This window comes from Humulus lupulus, chromosome 1 (assembly GCF_963169125.1).
Source record: "Humulus lupulus chromosome 1, drHumLupu1.1, whole genome shotgun sequence".
NCBI lineage: Eukaryota > Viridiplantae > Streptophyta > Magnoliopsida > Rosales > Cannabaceae > Humulus > Humulus lupulus.
In genome coordinates, this window is record NC_084793.1 from 137,149,346 (window position 1) to 137,168,050 (window position 18,705).

General features: G+C 46.8%; 1 protein-coding gene across 1 annotated transcript; it reads left to right on the plus strand.

Annotated features, from left to right (window-relative positions):
- Positions 1-740: 740 nt before the first annotated feature.
- On the plus strand, positions 741-3,007 carry LOC133822504 (uncharacterized). Its single transcript, XM_062254874.1, has 3 exons — positions 741-912; positions 1,330-2,644; positions 2,875-3,007. The coding sequence occupies exons 1-3, from the start codon at positions 741-743 to the stop codon at positions 3,005-3,007; spliced, it is 1,620 nt and encodes a 539-aa protein (XP_062110858.1).
- Positions 3,008-18,705: the final 15,698 nt, after the last annotated feature.

The following is an 18,705-nucleotide window of genomic DNA, read 5'->3' on the forward strand; positions in this document are numbered from 1 at the left end:
TTAACCATGGGGGAGCAACCACGACAGACTACAGTCATGGAAAATTTCGTCGTGGTGGATTGTGTGTCTGCTTTCAATGCGGTATTGGGGAGACCGTCCCTGAGAGAATTGAAAGTGATAACTTCCATATATCACTTGGTCATCAAGTTCCCAACCCCCGGAGGAGTAGCTAGTATGAAAGGAGAACAGAGAGAAGCGAGGGAATGCTACAACACCTCCCACCGCGCATCCGTGAAACCACGAGAACCGATGGCCATGGTGATAGACGAGGCACCACGCACACCCACTGGAAGCCCGCAGGAGCTAGACCCCAGAACCGTAGAGGAATCAGGGGCGGAACCTGTGGAAGAAATAGAGGAGGTGGAAGTAATGGAGGAACCGTTCAGAATGACGTGAAGGAGGGGCTGATAAGGTTTTTGAAGAATAACCTAGATGTATTCGCATGGAGCCACGAAGATATGGTGGGGATAGATCCTAGTGTCATGTGCCACCATTTGAATATCTCCGCTCAGGCAAGGCCTGTTAGGCAGAAAAGACGAGCGCTGGACCCAGAGAGGTACGCGGCCTTGAAGGAGGAAGTAGACAAGTTGAAGGCCAATGGGTTCATTCGCGAGTCATTTTACCCTGTATGGGTGTCGAATCCGGTGCTGGTCCCAAAACCGAATGGGAAATGGAGGACCTGCGTGGACTTCTCAAACTTGAATATGGCCTGTCCAAAGGATAGTTTCCCCCTCCCGAGGATGGATCAGCTGGTGGATGCGACGGCTAGGCATGAATTACTTAGCTTCATGGATGCCTACTCCGGGTACAACCAGATTCTTATGAACCCAGGTGATGAAGAGCATACGTCATTCATAACGGATAGAGGACTCTACTGCTACAAGGTGATGCCCTTCGGGTTAAAGAACGCAGGTGCCACATACCAAAGGTTGGTCAAAAAGATGTTTGCTAACCAGATAGGGAGGAACATGGAGGTATATGTTGATGATATGCTGGTGAAGACCTGTAATGCCCCATAGCTCAACAAGGACCTAGAGGAGATATTTGACACACTCAGGAAATATCGAATGAAGCTGAATCCAAGAAAATGCACTTTCGGTGTATCCTCGGGGAAGTTCCTGGGGTTCATGGTCAACTCCAGAGGTATCGAGGCTAATCCTGATAAGATAAAGGCCCTGATAGAGATGTTCCCACTCAAGAGTAAGAAGGAGGTGCAATGCCTAACGGGAAGGGTGGTGGCCCTTAATAGATTCATCTCGAGGTCGACTGACAAGTGCCTCCCCTTCTTCAACATCCTAAAAGGGAGAAAAAAGTTCGCTTGGGATGAAGAGTGTGAAGAAGCGTTTATCAAGCTGAATGAGAATTTGGGGAAGCCACCCCTGTTGGCAAAACCTGAAAGGGGTGAAAGCCTATACTTGTACCTGGCAGTGTCCGAACATGCCGTAAGCGCGACTTTGGTTAAAGGGGAGAAGAAGCATCAACGACCCGTTTACTATATCAGCAAGCGGCTGGCGGACGCAGAGAGTCGATACCCTGAGAAGGAGAAGTTGGCATATGCATTGGTGGTGGCTTCAAGGAAGTTGAGACCCTACTTCCATGCCCATGCAATCGAAGTTCTCACTAATAGTCCCCTGAGACAGGTCCTGCATAAGCCTGATACCTCGAGAAGACTTATGAAATGGTCGATCGAGTTGAGTCAATTCGATATCATTTATACCCCGAGAGCTTCCATCAATGGACAAGTACTCGCTGACTTCATAGTGGAGTTCACTAGTCAGCCGAGTGGAGGAAGAAGTGAAGAAGAGGGGCAGTCGGTTGTAGAAGGGGAGACAAGGAATGTTGAGGGATGGAGCCTGCACATGGATGGGGCATCCAACGAAGGAGGATCTGGAGCAGGCCTCGTGATGACTGGACCCGAAGGACTCAGGATGTACTGCACAATACGGTTTGGATTCGAAGCCTCGAACAATGAGGTAGAATATGAAGCGCTTCTGGCAGGACTGCGATTGGCCCAGGGGCTGAAGGTAACACATCTACACATCTTTAGTGATTCACAGTTGGTGGTATTCCAGGTGAAAGGGGAGTACCAAGCGAGGGGACCCAAGATGGCTGCATACTTGGAAAGGGTAAGAAGCTATTTGGAGCAATTGGTGGAATATAGCATAGAGCAGATCCTGAGAGAGAAGAATATCCATGCTGATGCCCTCGCGAAGCTGGCTTCCACTAGAGATGGAGATACCCTCGAATCAGTGCCCATAGAATACTTACCAAGGCCAAGCATTGCCAATCCAGACGTTCACATGGTCAATGCCCCGAAGGAGTCGTGGGTCAGCCCGATTATAGACTATCTGAAGGATGGAGTGGTGCCAACAGACAAGAGGGAGGCTAGGAGACTAGTTTACAAGGCAGCCCGATACACCTTGGTGGATGGGGTCCTATACAAGAGGGGGTTTTTTGTGCCGCTCTTGCGGTGTGTTGATGAGGAAGAAGCTATGAAGGTGCTGTATGAAATACATGAGGGTGAATGTGGCAACCATGCAAGTGGACCGTCCACGGCTCGGAAAGCCATGAGGCAAGGGTATTACTGGCCTTCCATGGAGAGAGATGCTAATGATTTCTCAAGGAAATGTGACAAATGCCAAAGGCATGCGAACTACCCCCGAAAACCCCCGAATGACTTGACCAGCATGACCAGCCCTTGGCCCTTCGCTGTCTAGGGGATAGACCTGATTGGCGCCCTCCCCCAGGGAGAGGTGGTGCGAAGTACACGGTGGTGGCCGTAGACTACTTCACCAAGTGGGTTGAAGCAGAACCTCTAATGAAGATAACAGCCAAGCATATCGCTACCTTTGTCAACAAATTCATTGTCTGTAGGTTCGGAGTGCCCTACAAGATTATTTCTGACAACGACACTCAATTTGAAGGGGGAACGTTTGAGGAATACTGTAGGGAAAGGGGCATAAGGAGGAGCTTCTCGGCCGTCGTGCATCCACAGGCCATTGGGTAGGTGGAGGCCATTAACAAGGTCCTAAAGAGAAACTTAAGGACAAAACTAGAGAAGATGAAGGGTGCTTGGGTCGAGGAGTTACCGAACGTGCTTTGGGCCTACAGAACCACTCCCCGCACTACCACTGGAGAGACCCCATTCTCCTTAGCTTATGGATGTGAGGCTGTCCTCCCGATTGAGAGAAAGATTAACTCGCACAGGATACAGGAATACGAGGACCAGGTCAACCATGCGGCAATGGCTGAAAGCTTGGACATGCTGGAGGAGAGAAGGGAAAAGGCGCAAATGAGGGTGGCGGTATACCAGCAGCGGGCAGCCAGATATTACAACTCGAGGGTGCAAGAGAGAACGTTCAGAACAGGTGACTTGGTATTAAGAAAAGTACTCCCCAACATGCGAGACCCGGGGGCGGGGGTACTTAGGGCGAACTGGGAAGGGCCATACCAAGTCACTCAGTACATACCACCAAACACCTATAAGCTGGCGCGCATGGACGACACCGTCATACCTTGAGCATGGAACGCTGAACACCTTAGGAAGTACTACCAGTAAGACTTCCACTCCCAGCGCAGGTAGTAGTTGTGTTTAGTTTGTTGCAGGTTAGGCTATCTTAGTAGACGAGAATCAAAGAGGTTACCTAGATAACCTCACAAGTAGATGTAAGCCTTTTATCTATTTATATATCGTTGTAATCTGACTACTATGAATGAAACTGTTCTCCACTTCGTATGTTACTTACTTCTTTATGCGAGTATCAACTAAAGTCCCCGCCAAGATAAATCTCACCAGGTACTTGGGGGGTAGGACGACAAGAGTAAAAAAAAAAAAAAAAAAAATCTCTTATATTCAAAAGGATTAGCTACCCTTATGAATATCAAGGGAACAGTTTAAAAGGATGACCTCTAACGGAAGGCCGACACCCCAAGAGGTGAGGCCGTAAGGAGGGAATCACCCGATAAGTCTAGATCGGCCATTAAGCCGGCTAGCCAAAAAGGGTCTTACAAGGGACCCTTGAAAAAAATAGTACTATGTATAACGACGAGAAGGAAGCTTCTCGCAAAAAAAAAGTAATAAGCGCGCGCAAAGAATGTAAAAGGACCCCAACAGCCCAATGGGTTAACGTGTCCTTACAAGTATAATCAAGGTGCACCAGAAAGATTATCGCCATCTGATCAAAGAAAAATATGTAATCCACGAACAATAATAATAAGAGGGACTTACCAGAGCCCCTTAAGTTTGATAAAAAAAAAAGGGAAAAAGAGAAGAAGTGGTACGAGGGATTACATAGCAAAAGCATACATAGACTGAGTACAAAGGAACCTACAAATCTCCACCTCGACCTTTCCACTCAGAAATCTTCTCGACGGCATAGTCCCCAAAAGGAGATAGGTCAACGGTGGGGTTAGTCCTCCAGACAGCATGCAACGTTTTCTCGATTATGCGATCCTCTACGTTCACAAGATCAGCCTCGAGCACATCGATCCTCCCGTTTAGAGTTTGGATGGTAGCCTCCAGCTAAATGTTGGTATGAGAGGTGGATGCAGCCCGGGCCAAGGCGGTATCCCTCTGGCACACCGCCTCGGCCAATTGACTTGACAAGGCATCCTTTGCAGTCTCGGCCACCAATAGGTTCCCCAGTGCCTCCTCAAGCTCGTGTTGCAACCGTTGGGCCGATGAAGAGTGGGAGGCGAGTAGCCGATGGTTCAAGATGGAAGCCTGCGTGAGGGCGAGAATATGAAACAAAGCCTCAAGGTTCAGATGATATACCAGAAATAATATAAGAAGTATATATATGGCCATCATAAATGAATAAACCAAGTATCATGACAAATACCTGCAGGGAGGCTCACATATAGGCATTCTCTAGCTCAGCCTCGGGGACATTGTGCAACGTCCCCCATTCACCTTTGGGAAAGTTTCCCAAGTGATGGCTCATGGCTTCCCCATACTGGCTCGCCAGAGGATGATCTTCAGGGATAGAAACATGAGCTGGGTCGGGGGAGGCGTGAGTGCCTGCCGAGGCCTGCATTGGCAAGGATGGGGACTGAGAAGGCCCTGACCCATCTGCAGTGGTGCAGGGAGCAGAAGAGTGCGGAGTCGTTTCCTGGGGTAAAGAGACGCCTGTAGATGCCCACCTGGGATGCCTCCTCGAGGGTGAAGGAGCCCCATCAAAAGGAGGAATGATAAAATTCCTTCTAGGCATAGAGGGGCAAGGGATAGGGGCATCGAAGGCAAACTCGCCGCCAGGCGTTGACGGCGACATCCGAGAGGTAGCACCGCCAGTGTGACCGTCATCGACTACACCTTTAGCCCCGCCAACAACAGAGTATAAGCAGGAGTAGTTCTCCGACACCACGGTCTCCTCAACGTCCATATGGTTGCCCGGGGGGTAGACATAATCCCTATCGTCTACTTCATCATAATTTCTTTCATCGTGACCATATACCCACAGAATCTCGAGTACGGGTGCCGCTGGGGGTAGATCCACAGATTCGGGTGATGTAGGGCATGGACCTATAGGGTCGGAGGACATAGGGCGTGGACCCGCAGGAATGGGTGACTCGGGGTCAGGTGACGCAGGGCGCGGATCCTCAGATTCAGAGGAAATGGATCATAGGGTAACTTTCTGGTCCTGGGTCAGCAACCCGTACAAGTGGAGATTGCTCTCTGTGAAAATGGCGCTGGCTTGTTTGCATACCTTCGACATGGTCAGGATTTGTATTACTCGGTCATGAGCCAACCGTTTCAAGTTGGGACCAACAACCCCTAAGAGACCTGCCATCAAATGAAAAGAAATAACCACAGTTAGAAGAGCTATAAAAAAAAAAAGAGAGAAGTCGAATGATAAGAGAAACCTCTGATATATGGGATCAAAATGAGAATAGCCTTACGTGGGGTGTTGAATCTAGAGTGTCGGGTTTGCCCGCTATAAGTAAAGAAGTAGTCTAACTTCCACGACCCCCTATTGGAAATAGATCCCTCCACGAGAGAACTCCCTTTAAGGGCCGCGGCTTTCTGGAGCTGGTAGAACCCAGGGGCCGATGTATTCTCCCTCAGGGTGAAGAAGTAATGAACCTCGCTTATCGAAGGCCCCCTAGAGTACACCTGATGGTACAACACATATAGGTAGCTAAGCATCACCCAGGAGTTGGGGGACAATTGTAGCGGCGCCAATTCAAAGTAGTCCAACAATTTGATGAAGAAAGAGTGAAGTGGCAAAGCTCCACCAGATCGGATTATGGAATCGCTGAATGTCACGAACCCTTTTGGCGGTGCGGACGCGCGTTCATTGCGCTCTGGTATAACTAACTTGAGATTCAAGGCTAACTTATGAGCTTTCAACATGTTGCCCAGTTTCTTCAGGGTAACTGTGGACCTGCCGGTTTCATCGGAAGTGTCTAAGGCTCTCTTTGACATCTCGGGTACCTGGACAAAGATAGGCAGTTTATGAGCAACAGACTTTTTGAGGGTCCTGGAAGGTCCCCCACATGTCCTATGTCTACCAACGCTTTGCTTGACCCTAGGGCGCAAGACATTGGATAGGAGAGGAAGCAAGGGTGGAACCATGGAAAGTAACTCCGGTTCAACCAATTCACGACTACCGCCTTCGAAGGAGGAATCCCTATGATCGAGAGACTCGTCACGACAAAAGGAAAAAGGCTCAGGGGGAAAGTTTTCTTCTAGGCAAGCAATTTTAGAAAGGTAATCCTAGAGGATTGACTGTAGCTGGGAAATGTATGTCGCTTGCTGGGGGGAGAGACCAGAACCCGCGTCCCTGGGATGGGATTCTAGCTCCCTCTCCAGGCCGCATGCTTTATGTCTGAGGTAAGACAGTCTCCTGAGGTATAGTGCCCGCACACCCCCGCGGTTAGAGGGTCTGCGTGCGTCGACCTCTGAGTCAGAGGATGACAACTCAATAAATTCAACATTGGACGGACCTTCGGGACATCGCCTAGACGCCATGGACCAGCTAGGACTCGAAGGCATGTACGCATAAGGGTGACTCTATATCTACAACATGAGTGTGAGGGTATAAGAAAAGGGCCTATGTATGGGTACTGGAAAGGCTATACGAAGAGAATGTTAAACTCTAAAGAATGAGTGTCATGCAACCATCAATTCTACCCTCGCGTAATCAATGCAAAACAAAAGGGAGAAGAGAGGAAGGAGGCATACCAGTGGGAATACGAAGCTGAAGGGGTGCAAGGATAGACTTGCGAAGGAGCAGGGGCAAGACCGTAGGAGCAAGGGAATGCCCAGCATCACCATGAAGCTAATAAAGAAAAGGAAACAAAAGAAGAAAAAAAAAAGGATGAGTAACGAATATAAAAGAAAGGGTACCTCAAGAATGCTTTGGAGGAGGATAGAACCCTTGAACTCTTGAAAATAAGTTGGAGAGCATGCCACTAGGCTAGGCCAGTCTTGGTGTGGAGAAGTGGCTTCAAGCCTTGGGGTATTTATAGGGAAAGTCAATGCTCCCTAGCCATTGGATCTATCTCCCTATGAATGGTGGACATCAAGAGTATGGGTAGCCTTGGGATCCACGATTGAGGATGATTGGTCCTTATGCAATCTTAGGAATTTTCATGGATCCCCCAAGTGTTAGGTGGTTGTTGTGTTTCTTTGGACACTATAAAGAAACACAACTCCAAGCCTCACCTCGTATTTCTTCGAGCGACGTTGGGAAACTTTCCAAGGCTAAGTCCCCCAAGGTTGGCCGTACATGTCAAGCAAGAGAAATAGAGAGAGTCTACAAACACACTTAAAAGTGTACTTATAGACTCGGGGGGAAGTGTAAATGTGGAAATTTTTCCCTTGTGAATTCTATTCACAAGTGAAGCTCTATACTACGAGACATCCTAAAAGCTACTCATTGTCCGCACAAGGGGATAAGGACGTCACATGATGGTGAGGGAATTGGGCTAAGAGGGCCACCCTCGCTATGCGAGGGCCCTCAGCCGCTTGCCAATCCGAACGTCACCCTCGCTATGCGAGGGTCCCCGGTTGGCCATCTGCGTGCGTCCCGTTCCATCAAGCATCGAGCCTCGCTTGCACTTGGGAGAAGAAGGTCAGCCTTGCTACGCGAGACACCCTCGCTATGCGAGGGTGAGGCCTTGTTGTGGCGCCCGTGCTCCGAGCCTCGCCACGCCTGCACCCGGGGGGAAGAGGGGCAGCCTCGCTATGTGAGGGTGCTGCCATGTTGCGCCGCCCGTGTCTTCAGCCTCGCTTTAATGTGACCTGCGTAGGCCAGCCTCGACTCCTATCACCTTGGCTTCACATGACACATACAGGTTAAAGCCTCCTTGGAATTGGCATGAGGAGTACTTAGAGACACTTAATGGGAATTCCAAGCCAGCATTGGGTATCAAACGGGGATTGATGAGGACGACCGGGTACAGGACACGTGTACTGACACGGGGCGTACGGTTGTGGAGAGAACAGAAGCACGACCCTGTGATTTGCATCTGAGGAGTAGTGGCGGTACGGACCTGTACGAAGAGTAGTGGTACCACTTGGACACTCCCGACCATACGCTAGAGCCGACTGTACTATGTCCTAGGCCACGACTCTGGCATCATCAAGGTAGACACCACTACGCCCTGAGCCACTACACTATCAGAGTACCTGCGTACATCCCTGTCATCTGGGACTTGTTTGTATCAAGGGCCAATAGAGCCCCCCTATAAATAGGCCCCAACCCCTCAGGTTAGGGGGTTGAAAAACTGAGTGTATGAAAGAGACTTAAGAAATATATGATCCTGATTTTCATTGTTGCTTTGGTTTTCTTCTGTTGATTCGAGTTATTTCCATCTGATTCAAAGCTTTCTGTAGTATAGAGATTAAAGTTTTCTAACCATTAATCGTTGACGAGTTCTTACTGTCAACAGGCAGTTTCTTGGTGGAGATCATGGCTAGAAGTGATGGTGGGGCGGCGAGTGAAGAAAGAGAGAAGGAAAGGGAAAGAGAAAGATTAGGGTATTCAGACCACTTTTGATTTTTTTTTTAAATTGCAGGCGATGTGTCGCCCAGTAGGTGGGGACACATCGTAGATTTCTCTACCTAAAACCACCAAAATTCCTTGAACATGTTGTGCACTTAGCTCAGTTGCTGCATCATTACTATAGCATTGCAACCCAGAGTTTTTGATTTTCATTCCTTAGCTCCCCACCTTTTTGTTCACCTACCACACCTCCAAAACATTCCAAAACTCTAATTGTTCACTCCAAATCACTATCTTTTTGAACCTAACTCCTGCACCATCAAAGGAAACCCCAAAGACCAAGTGAAAGAGGATCAAGAAAACAAGGAAAACCATTTTTTTTAACAAATAAAAAAAATCACTAAAGGAAATATAATGAACTTAACTAAATTTCTAAAATAAAAATTAGAAACAAAGTTTAGAAACTTAGGTTGCCTCCCAAGAAGCACTTGATTTAAAGTCGTTGGCTTGACTTTATGGAAAAGTGCTCATAACTTTTTCCCATAGAGAGTGTTATATGCCCTCACATATGGTTCTTCATTATGAACACCCTCAAGCTTGGCAAGATGTGAAATTTATGGGATCATGTGCTCAACTCGACTTGCGTTTGATGATTGAGTGTGGTGGACACCAAGATATGACGCTATTGATGGCGGAGGAGGTGGTGGCCAAAAAGGATCTTCATATGTGTATGTTTCCATGACTAGTGTCTTCCAAAGTTGAGACTCAAGGACTTGTTGTTCTTGGAAGTGTTGCAATAGGGGTGGTGGTGGGTTTACATTTAACTTTTTAGCACTATTTTTCTCAAATACTTTCCCAACATCTTGGGGAAAGATAGAACTTGACAAGCATGACTTCAATATTTTCTCTCGTTTTCTTCACTACTTTGGATTGAAGTGGGCTCCTTGTGCTGCCAAAAATTTTCACAAAGCGTCTCTAACTCTTTACCACTTTTCAAAATGACCTCCTCACTTTTCTCTTTTCTCCTTGCATTTTCCATATTACTAAGTAACTCTTTGGCCAATAACCCAATTTGATTCTCCAACTTCATCAAGGATGCATCTTGGCTTTGAATCAAGGTATCATTTTTAGCCATAAACTCCATCATTAATACCTCCAATGAATTGGATTGATCAACTTGTTGAGGTTCTTCTATGATAAAGTGTTGAAAATCCTCCAATGTCTCCCCCCATGGTTCTTGAGTGCAATCTTCAAAAGTGGGCTCCATATGGCTGAAATTATTCTCCAAAACTTGGTTGGTTATTGGAGAACTAAAACAATAGCATTCATCATATTCAGCCATTTCTTCAAACATCCAAGAGGCTTCATCAATGGATATTTGATAAAAATTGTTTGTAACATCCCAAAAATGCTAATATGGTTTAGTGCCTTAATTAACATGCCGGGAGGGCATAATTGGATATATGATAATATGAATATAAATGCATGTTTATGAGTATTAAATATGTAGTGGGCCCATTCTTGTTAATAAGGGCATATTTTTAATTTTGTCCATTGAGGGCGTATTATGTGAATATATTTGCAGCGTCGGCTCGAGACGATCTTAGTGAGCATATTATGGGAATAGTCACAACAGGGTTTAATACCCGAATCGGGGTGAGCCTAAGGATATTTTGGGAATTTAACGTGTATTTGGGATTTATAGATTAGAGGGTAAGTATTTGGTGATTAGTTGGGTATGTCGAGACTAATTTGGAATTTGTAGGACGACTCGATGAACTAGTGAGAAACAGGGAAAATGATTGTTAAGCCCTCAAGGACAATAAAGGGGTTGAGTTATCATTAGGGTCAATTTGGTCTTTAGGTTAAAGGATATAGTTGGATTAAACTTCAGGATTAAGTTAGAATATATCAGAAGTCTCAGCTCTCTCTCTCTTTCTCATGTTCTCTCTCTTTCTCAAAGGCTTGGGGTTTTGAAGGAAAAACTTGGAATTAGGGCCGAAAGTAGTGGATTCAGATGGGAATTGAAGCAAGGATTGGTTGAGGTGCAGCTCAGGGTCAAAATCATCATCAAGGTTAACCCGCTAAGGCTCGGGGCTGAGGATCGTGCTCGAGATCGCTCTACATCCTTCCCTCGGGACTCGAGGTAAGAAAACTGCACCTGAGTTGTGAATGGGGCTGAGATTCCCTGTAAATGAATATATGTGGGACCATAATGTATTTTTGATTGGAGATATCTGTATAGGCATGTTTGTTCATGCTGCTTTTGATTGCATGTTTCGTAATCTGTTTATCTGTTATATTTGATGTGAAAGTCTGGCCTAAGGGAGCTGGGGCTGATGTTAAGCGTACGGAACGCAGCTCAGCCTAAGCGAGCCGAGATCAGCTAAATAACTAGAGGGCTCGGCCTAAGGGCGCCGACACCTAACTAATTGTATTAAGATTGAATTATATATTTGGATTAAACAGTTTACTGTTGCCTAGCTTGTTGCTTGTATTCCACTGTTGATTGAACTAGTTGATAATAATTGTTATGCACATTTTGTTGTTATCTATGCATGTTGAATTTAGTTTTCTTGTTGAGCCTTGGCTCACAGGTGCTCTTTAGTGAAATTAAAGGCAAGGGAAAGTTGGACCAGCCATGAGTTGGAGAGCTTTGGGGTGGTGTGTACATTGGCAGCTGCTCAACCACCACGGCCAAGGGATTTACAGGGACTAGAGCCAAAATTGTATTTTTCCATTTAGGCTGGCTTCAGTTATAATTTTACTTTTGAGGATTGTAACCTCCTTGTAAACATTACTTTTGGGATCTCGTGTACCAAACTCCTATTTTAATGAAAGTCAACTATTTTACGGTCAAACTCTTTTAACCCTAACTCATCAGTTGACTTTAGGAACACATTTATGTCCAAATGACTTGACTAGAAAGTCTTGCACAATTTAAAATACACAATGTAATGGTCTTGGTTACCCAAGGCATTACAACTTGGTATCAGAGCCTTGACCCAGCTGGAAGTGTGGTTGACAGGGACATTGGACCCCTAAGGGGGGTGATTATGATAGTCAGAATCTCATGATATACAGGGGAAAGACCGGTAAAAGTTTTGTAATCCCACATCTCCTAGGGAAGGTCAAGTGTGATGATTCTAAGACTGTGTAGGTATGTGTAGAGTCCAAGAACTTTACTTAGCTAGTTAGATAGTAGTATAATAGTAATAATAGTATTATCTTTATGACTGTGGATTTTTGGTTCAGACCGGGATTTATTTGGACACTCATAGTAATACTTGTAGATTTTCTAAGTTTAACCTATAGTTTAAGAATAATAATTTTCACCTAAGGTTTGATTAATATGACTGATATTGAGGATAATATTTAATATACTATAAGGTTTAGATAAGAACCAATTAGATAATAGCACATGTTATGTATGGGTTTATTAATGATTAAGTATTTTGAGGATTTAATTTATTAAGGTTAAAATTTGAACACCCTAAGGTCAGTCAGCAGCTTTGAAAATGTTAGAGGGCTTAGTCAAGGCTGTTTACTCAATTCAAATTAAGCTAAAAATGTGTAATTTCGTGTTTAAATAATCAGCGTATGCCGATATATCGCAGCTATAGGGGGCGATATATCGCAGCACGAAGATACAAAAAACACGAAACGTTGCACGATTGCCTCGGGCATACTGGCCCAGGCGATATATCGCCTATAGGGGGCGATATATCGCCCCTCTCAGCATATTTTGAAAGTTTTCAAAAACGTTCTCCATTCAAACCTTCAACCTCTTGATGTGTCCAACATCTTTTTGAACGAGGCTTCAGCCTCTGCTGAACGATAATTCAAATTATTTTCACTTAAAAAGCCATTATTTTTATTCAAGTTAAATGAAGATCTTTTCATTCCTAAACTCTATAAATAGGACCTAGTACCCAGCCATTTATTCATCTATTACTCTAGTTCAGAGGCTGTAAGTTGCTAGGTGAGTGTGAGAGTGTAAACACTTGGGTTGGGAATTATAAGCTTGACCATTATAAGTTTATCAAACACTTGGGGAAGTAAGGTTTATTCACATTTCAGTTCAAGGTTTAGATTGGTCATATAAGTCTTCAAGGTATTTCCAAACTCTAGTCCATTTCTATATTATGTTCTTTAAAAAATTCTCATAGTCTTCTACTCATCCTAACCTTATTCTTATTCTTGGTTAGGAAATCCAAGTTCTTAAGCACAAGGTTTTTGGTAAGTATATTTTGATAGCATAGTCCCTTTTTCACTTTCATCCCTTTTCTTCAATATACTCACCATATTATAAATGGTTTTTAGGAGTGTTCCAAGGTCCCAAATCAGTTCCCATATCCCGGTTATTTTGGTAAGGAAAATAGGATAGGATTTATGTGTTATATGCTTTTATATGTTATCTTATGATTTTATGTTATGTAATAGGTTTGTTGACGCGGTTCTTCGGCAACAGGTAATTAAGAGAAGAAGAGAAAGAGATTAGTACTTAAAAATAGAACCGCCGCAGATATGAAATCTTTGTGAAAAGAACTAGGTGACCTTAAACACGTTTTTAAGTGGTTCGAAGGTTAAAATCCTTCTACTCCACTAGTCAATATTATTGATCTTTTCTGGGTAATTGGTTTACAAAATATATAGTTCTTACAAGACTATTTTTTCCAACCTCTATCAATTCCCAGGGTCTCCATATTTATAGGAGAAGGCACCTGGAAATTGGTAGGGAGGTCATCCCGTGACCTTTCCATTTGTCATATCAAGTCTGTGATATTCATGATTAATTCCTAAACCTGACACACAAGTGCGGTCTAATCAGTATGGAAGGAAACAATGGGCCGCACGGCCCAACCCGTCCGTGGGTGTTTGAATACGCACGAACCTGCTGCGTGTCCGAGAAGTCAGGGGGATATCGGACACGTGATGGCAGGATTATGCACGTTTATCTTGCGTGTTGACTTCCCATAGGGTCAGAGCTTCCTGAGAAGCTCGCTGCCGGAACAATCCATAACCCGAGCTGATCCGTCCGTGGTCGCCGGATGTTGTTCCCAGCTCCTGGAACAACAAGAGGGAGCAGGAAACTCCATCCCCTCGAGCTAGAAAGGGCCCGTCCTGAAGATAAAGCCTCTGGCCTGTGGGAGCCTCGGGCTAAATCATGTTTAGTCCGAGGATCGTCCTGCTAAACAGCCCGTGGGAAAGCCAGGGCGTACATCTGCCCCCCAAGTTCCTGCTCGTGGTCCATGACGTCAGATATGGGAGACCACAGTAGGAGCTTTTAGACTTCTCCCACAACCCTTCGCATTCCATGCTTTTCGCATGCGTCTGATACGTGGAACGCCGTGGGTGGCGACGGTACACTCTATGAGAACCGCATTAAATGGCCTAGCCTACTGTCCAGCCGTCGTTTCACATTTCGAGTGGAGGGTCTCCCAGGAGCCTTTTACACGTGATCCTCCCTTGTATAAAAAGGGGGTGGTCATCCCACGCACGGGCCACCTTACCATTCAGAACCTCTCAAATTTCCTTCTTTTCTCTCTGACCTTCCGAAGAACAAAACCCTCATTTCCATTGCTCTCATCTTCTCCGTTCACGAAGCTTAAGCGTGCGAGTTCCTTCAAGGCCTTGGAGACTACTGTGCCAACGAAGCTCCTACCAGCGCAGCAACCTCGCTCACCATCCAACCCTATACTGTAAGTCTTCTGTCCCTGTTTATTTTTGAAAGCATGCCACTGTAGCCTAGGTAAAAAATTTTACTGTAGCCACATGCAGAGGTTTTCTGGGTCGCGCGGATATGGAGGGTGATGGCCCTTCTTAGATTAGGGCACACTTGCCATGGGACATCGCCTTAGAATATGGGTTCCATGATTCTCTCTTAGGAACAATTTCTGGGTAGGATCCTCAGGAGTTTTGGGTGCAAAAACCGAGTAGCTTAGGGAATACGCCTTAAAAGCGGTTTTGCCACGCCTTGCCTGTTGAAACTTTCCCCCCAAGGCAATTTTTTACTCTGATCCATCTGACACACGAATTCCGAGTAATCTGGGATCTGTTGAGGGCATAGGCGCGTGTTCCTTGGAACGCGTGGCACCACTCTGCACGGGCTGGGCTTACCCCAGCTCGTGTACTTAATACTTGCTTCACTCTCCTGCTTGGGTCGCCTTTTCTAAAGTGTTTTCTTTTGTTCGATAGGCGACCAGATGGCTCCAAAGAGAAATCTGCCACAGAAGAATGTGGGAAGTTCGGCCTCCCAGAAGGATAAAGGAAAGGCGGTGGTGACCAGCTCGCCAATTCCTCACTTTGGGCCGGCGGTGGAGAAGCAGGCCGAGGTGGCTCCTGACGCGTTTTTCGAGGCAGAGAGAATCGTCTCGAAGATAACTAGCCAGGCAAAGATCACCAAAATCTTCCTTAACCACAACATTCCTCTGGGGAGGACCTCCGTGATTGCCCGACCTGCTGCGGATGGGGAGAGGAGCTGCACGCCGCTCGACGAGTCGTTCGCGGCCTGGAGCGGGGAACACTTCAAGGCAGGGGCCTTCCTCCCCCTGGATCAGTATTTTGCTGATTTTCTGAACTATGTGGGGTTGGCCCCATTTCAGCTCCCCCCCAATTCCTACCGTCTGCTGGCGGGACTGAGGTATTTGTTCCAAAAGCATGAGTGGGAGGTCCCCACTCCTGCTGATATCCTATATTTCTTCTGCCTCAAAGCCAGCCCGGACCAGCGGGGGCGAGGCGACGGGTTCTATTACTTAACCCGCTTCCCTAACACAGCAGCAGTGATCGAGCTGCCGAGCCATCCAAACGACTTCAAAGACCAGTTTTTTATGTCTACTGGGTTCCGAAACTGCGATCATCATTATTTCAACCTCCCTCGTAAGTAATCCTCCATTTAGCTCGCCTTTTAACGGTTATCTTATTTTAGCTCGTCCCTTATTCCAATTCTGATTTCAACCAACCTTGCAGCCATCTACTCGAGGACCGAAAAGTCCGTGACCCTCGGGGGTCAATACGATACACTGGCGAACCTGCCCCCCAGTGAGAAAGACTACCGCGTGCTCGTGACGGACGAGGCGATGGTATTCTGCAAGCTGATTTTCCCAAATCAGACCTTGAATTTGAAAAGGCCCCGGGGTCCTCCCCCAGCCCGCGACAACAGGCCGATCGTCGCGGAGGAGGTCGCAGATGACGAAGGCGAGGAAGAAGGTGAGGAACAGGAAGAGGAGCTTGGAGGTCGCCCAGGGGATGAGCGAGGAGAGGGCCCAATCCGGAGCAGCCGCGGGTCCTTCCGGTCAAGGTAACTCTTACTTATTTAAGAACGTAGATAGGGCCACTGCAGACCCCCGGCTGGTTAGGTTCAACCCTAGGCAGCTCGTCCATCGTCACCCAAGGAATCCGAACCTGGACACGCTTCTGCTCCACTGCGTTGACCAGCTCGTGCTGGACAACCAAGAGAGTCGGCCCAAGGGTAACGTATTAGTAGATAATACCCTAGCCTTTAGGTCGGCCATTTTTGAGGAGTACGGGACCAATTTACGCACGTGGCCTGCGCTCCAGAGGGGCGTCTACGCTCCGGGGATTAGGCAGTACGTAGAAGAGTCCAGCCCCGATTCAGAACCGGACCTAGAACCTTCGCCAGTTCGTGAGATAATCGTCCTAGGCTCTTCCAGCTCGGGGGGTAGGGCTCCCTTAGTATTTGCTTTCTTATTGCCTTTATTTCTGTATGATTGCTAATAACCGTGTTTTTTGCTCTTTGGCAGAAGAGATGTCTCAGCCCGGGAATAGTCTGCGGGGCGTTGTGTTCGGTGGGAATCCCCCAGCGGGGCCGAGGTTAAAGAGGCTTCGCGAGTCCAAGAGCTCGACCGGGGTCTCCACCAAATCCCCAGCTACGGAGAAGGAGAGAGACCCGCCATCCCAGGTCGCGGGGGCGAACCTCCCTGTCGCCAGGACAGGACTCATGCATCCGCCACCCCAACGATCTCCACTGGCCGCCCAGGACGAGGTAATAGAGATCGGGAATCTGGCCGCGGCAGCCCCGGACGTGCGTATCCCGGTCGACCCCCGGGCTCTGGAGAAGATGCCCGAAGCATTCCAGGGTACGGTGTACGAGTCGGCCAGCTACGCCGTCAGCCACTATTACAATATCAGGGAGAAGGAGCTCCGGGCCATCGAAACAACGAGCCCGGTCCGAGTTATAGAATCTGCTATGGACATGACTTTAACGGTAAAGTGCCCCCTTCTTCTAAGGCTTTGACACTCACACGTCGCCTTTCTCCTTCTAGTTTGCTAATTTATCATTCTTTTCTTGCAGGGCATGGCTGCCGCCTATAGAGGCATCGTTAGGACCAAGGCCCAGCTCGAGGGTTTGGAAGCAGATCGCCAGACTGCCCTCCAGGAGTCTCAGGAGGCGAGAGACACCCTGGCGGCCTCCAAAGCCGAGCTAGAGAAGGTCCGCTCGGAGAACCAAGAGCTTAAACGCTCCCTGGCCGCATCCGAGCTAGAGAAGCTTCGCTCCGAGAACCTAAAGCTTAAAAACTCCCTGGCCGCATCGTGGGCAGACCTTGAGGTGGCGAAGGCCGAAGTCCAGACCTCCCAGGCCGCCTTGAAAGACGAGCGGGTCATGTCGGAGCAGTCCTTACAGGACCTATTCTATCACTGTTGGTCCCACAATCCGGACGCGGACTTCTCCTTCATGCCGCCGGACCTCTGGGCATTCCTGTTGCCGCGGCTTCAAGCCCGCCTGAATAAGGAGGCTCCTCCTTCGGAGACTGGAGAGGCTTCTGCCGCGGCAGAACAGGGCGAGACCGCGACCTCCAAAGGGCCAGCTGATGGGGCTTAGGATGCTCCTCGTTTACGCACTTTGAGCATTTTTTTTTTTTTTTTGTAATTCTCTTTTTGTGTGGGGCGTTTCCGCCTCGAGACATCTTGCTCAGCCAGTTTTATATATATACTTGTATGCATTTGGTCACAATTTATCTTTTTATTTTTATGACTTAGTTCAAGTTAACATTATTTGTGTCCCGGGCTCTCTAAAGAAGATCCGCGTTCAACAAATTTTAGCTAACTTCTAAGTTTTCCGACCTGGTTAAGACCAGGAACTTATTTTGAAAAAACTTAGATCGCGTTAACTTTTATCCGTATCCCGGGCTCTTTAAAGAAGAACCACGGTCAACAAATTCTAGCTAACTTCTAGGTTTTATGACCCTGTTAAGACCAGGAACTTATTTTGAAAAAACTTAGATCGCGTTAACTTTTATCCGTATCCCGGGCTCTTTAAAGAAGAACCACGGTCAAAAATTTTTAGCTAACTTCTAAGTTTTATGACCTGGTTAAGACCAGGAACTTATTTTGAAAAAACTTAGATCGCGTTAACTTTTATCCGTATCCCGGGCTCTTTGAAGAAGAACCACGGTCAACAAATTTTTGTTAACTTCTAAGCTTTATGACCCGGTTAAGACCAAGAACTTGTTTTGAAAAAACTTAGATCGCGTTAACTTTTATCCGTATCCCGGGCTCTTTAAAGAAGAACCACGGTCAACAAATTTTTGTTAACTTCTAAGTTTTATGACCCGGTTAAGACCAGGAACTTATTTCGAAAAAACTTAGATCGCGTTAACTTTTATCCGTATCCCGGGCTCTTTAAAGAAGAACCACGGTCAACAAATTTTTGTTAACTTCTAAGTTTGATGACCCGGTTAAGACCAGGAACTTATTTCGAAGAAACTTAGATCGCGTTAACTTTTATCCGTATCCC

Coding starts and splice junctions, on each gene's coding strand:
- LOC133822504 (XM_062254874.1), top strand. CDS start 741: ATGGATCAGCTGGTGGATGCGACGGCTAGGCATGAATTACTTAGCTTC. Junction 913..1,329: donor CTTCGGGTTAAAGAACGCAG/GTGCCACATACC, acceptor CTTGGGATGAAG/AGTGTGAAGAAGCGTTTATC. Junction 2,645..2,874: donor AAATGTGACAAATGCCAAAG/GCATGCGAACTA, acceptor CATTGTCTGTAG/GTTCGGAGTGCCCTACAAGA.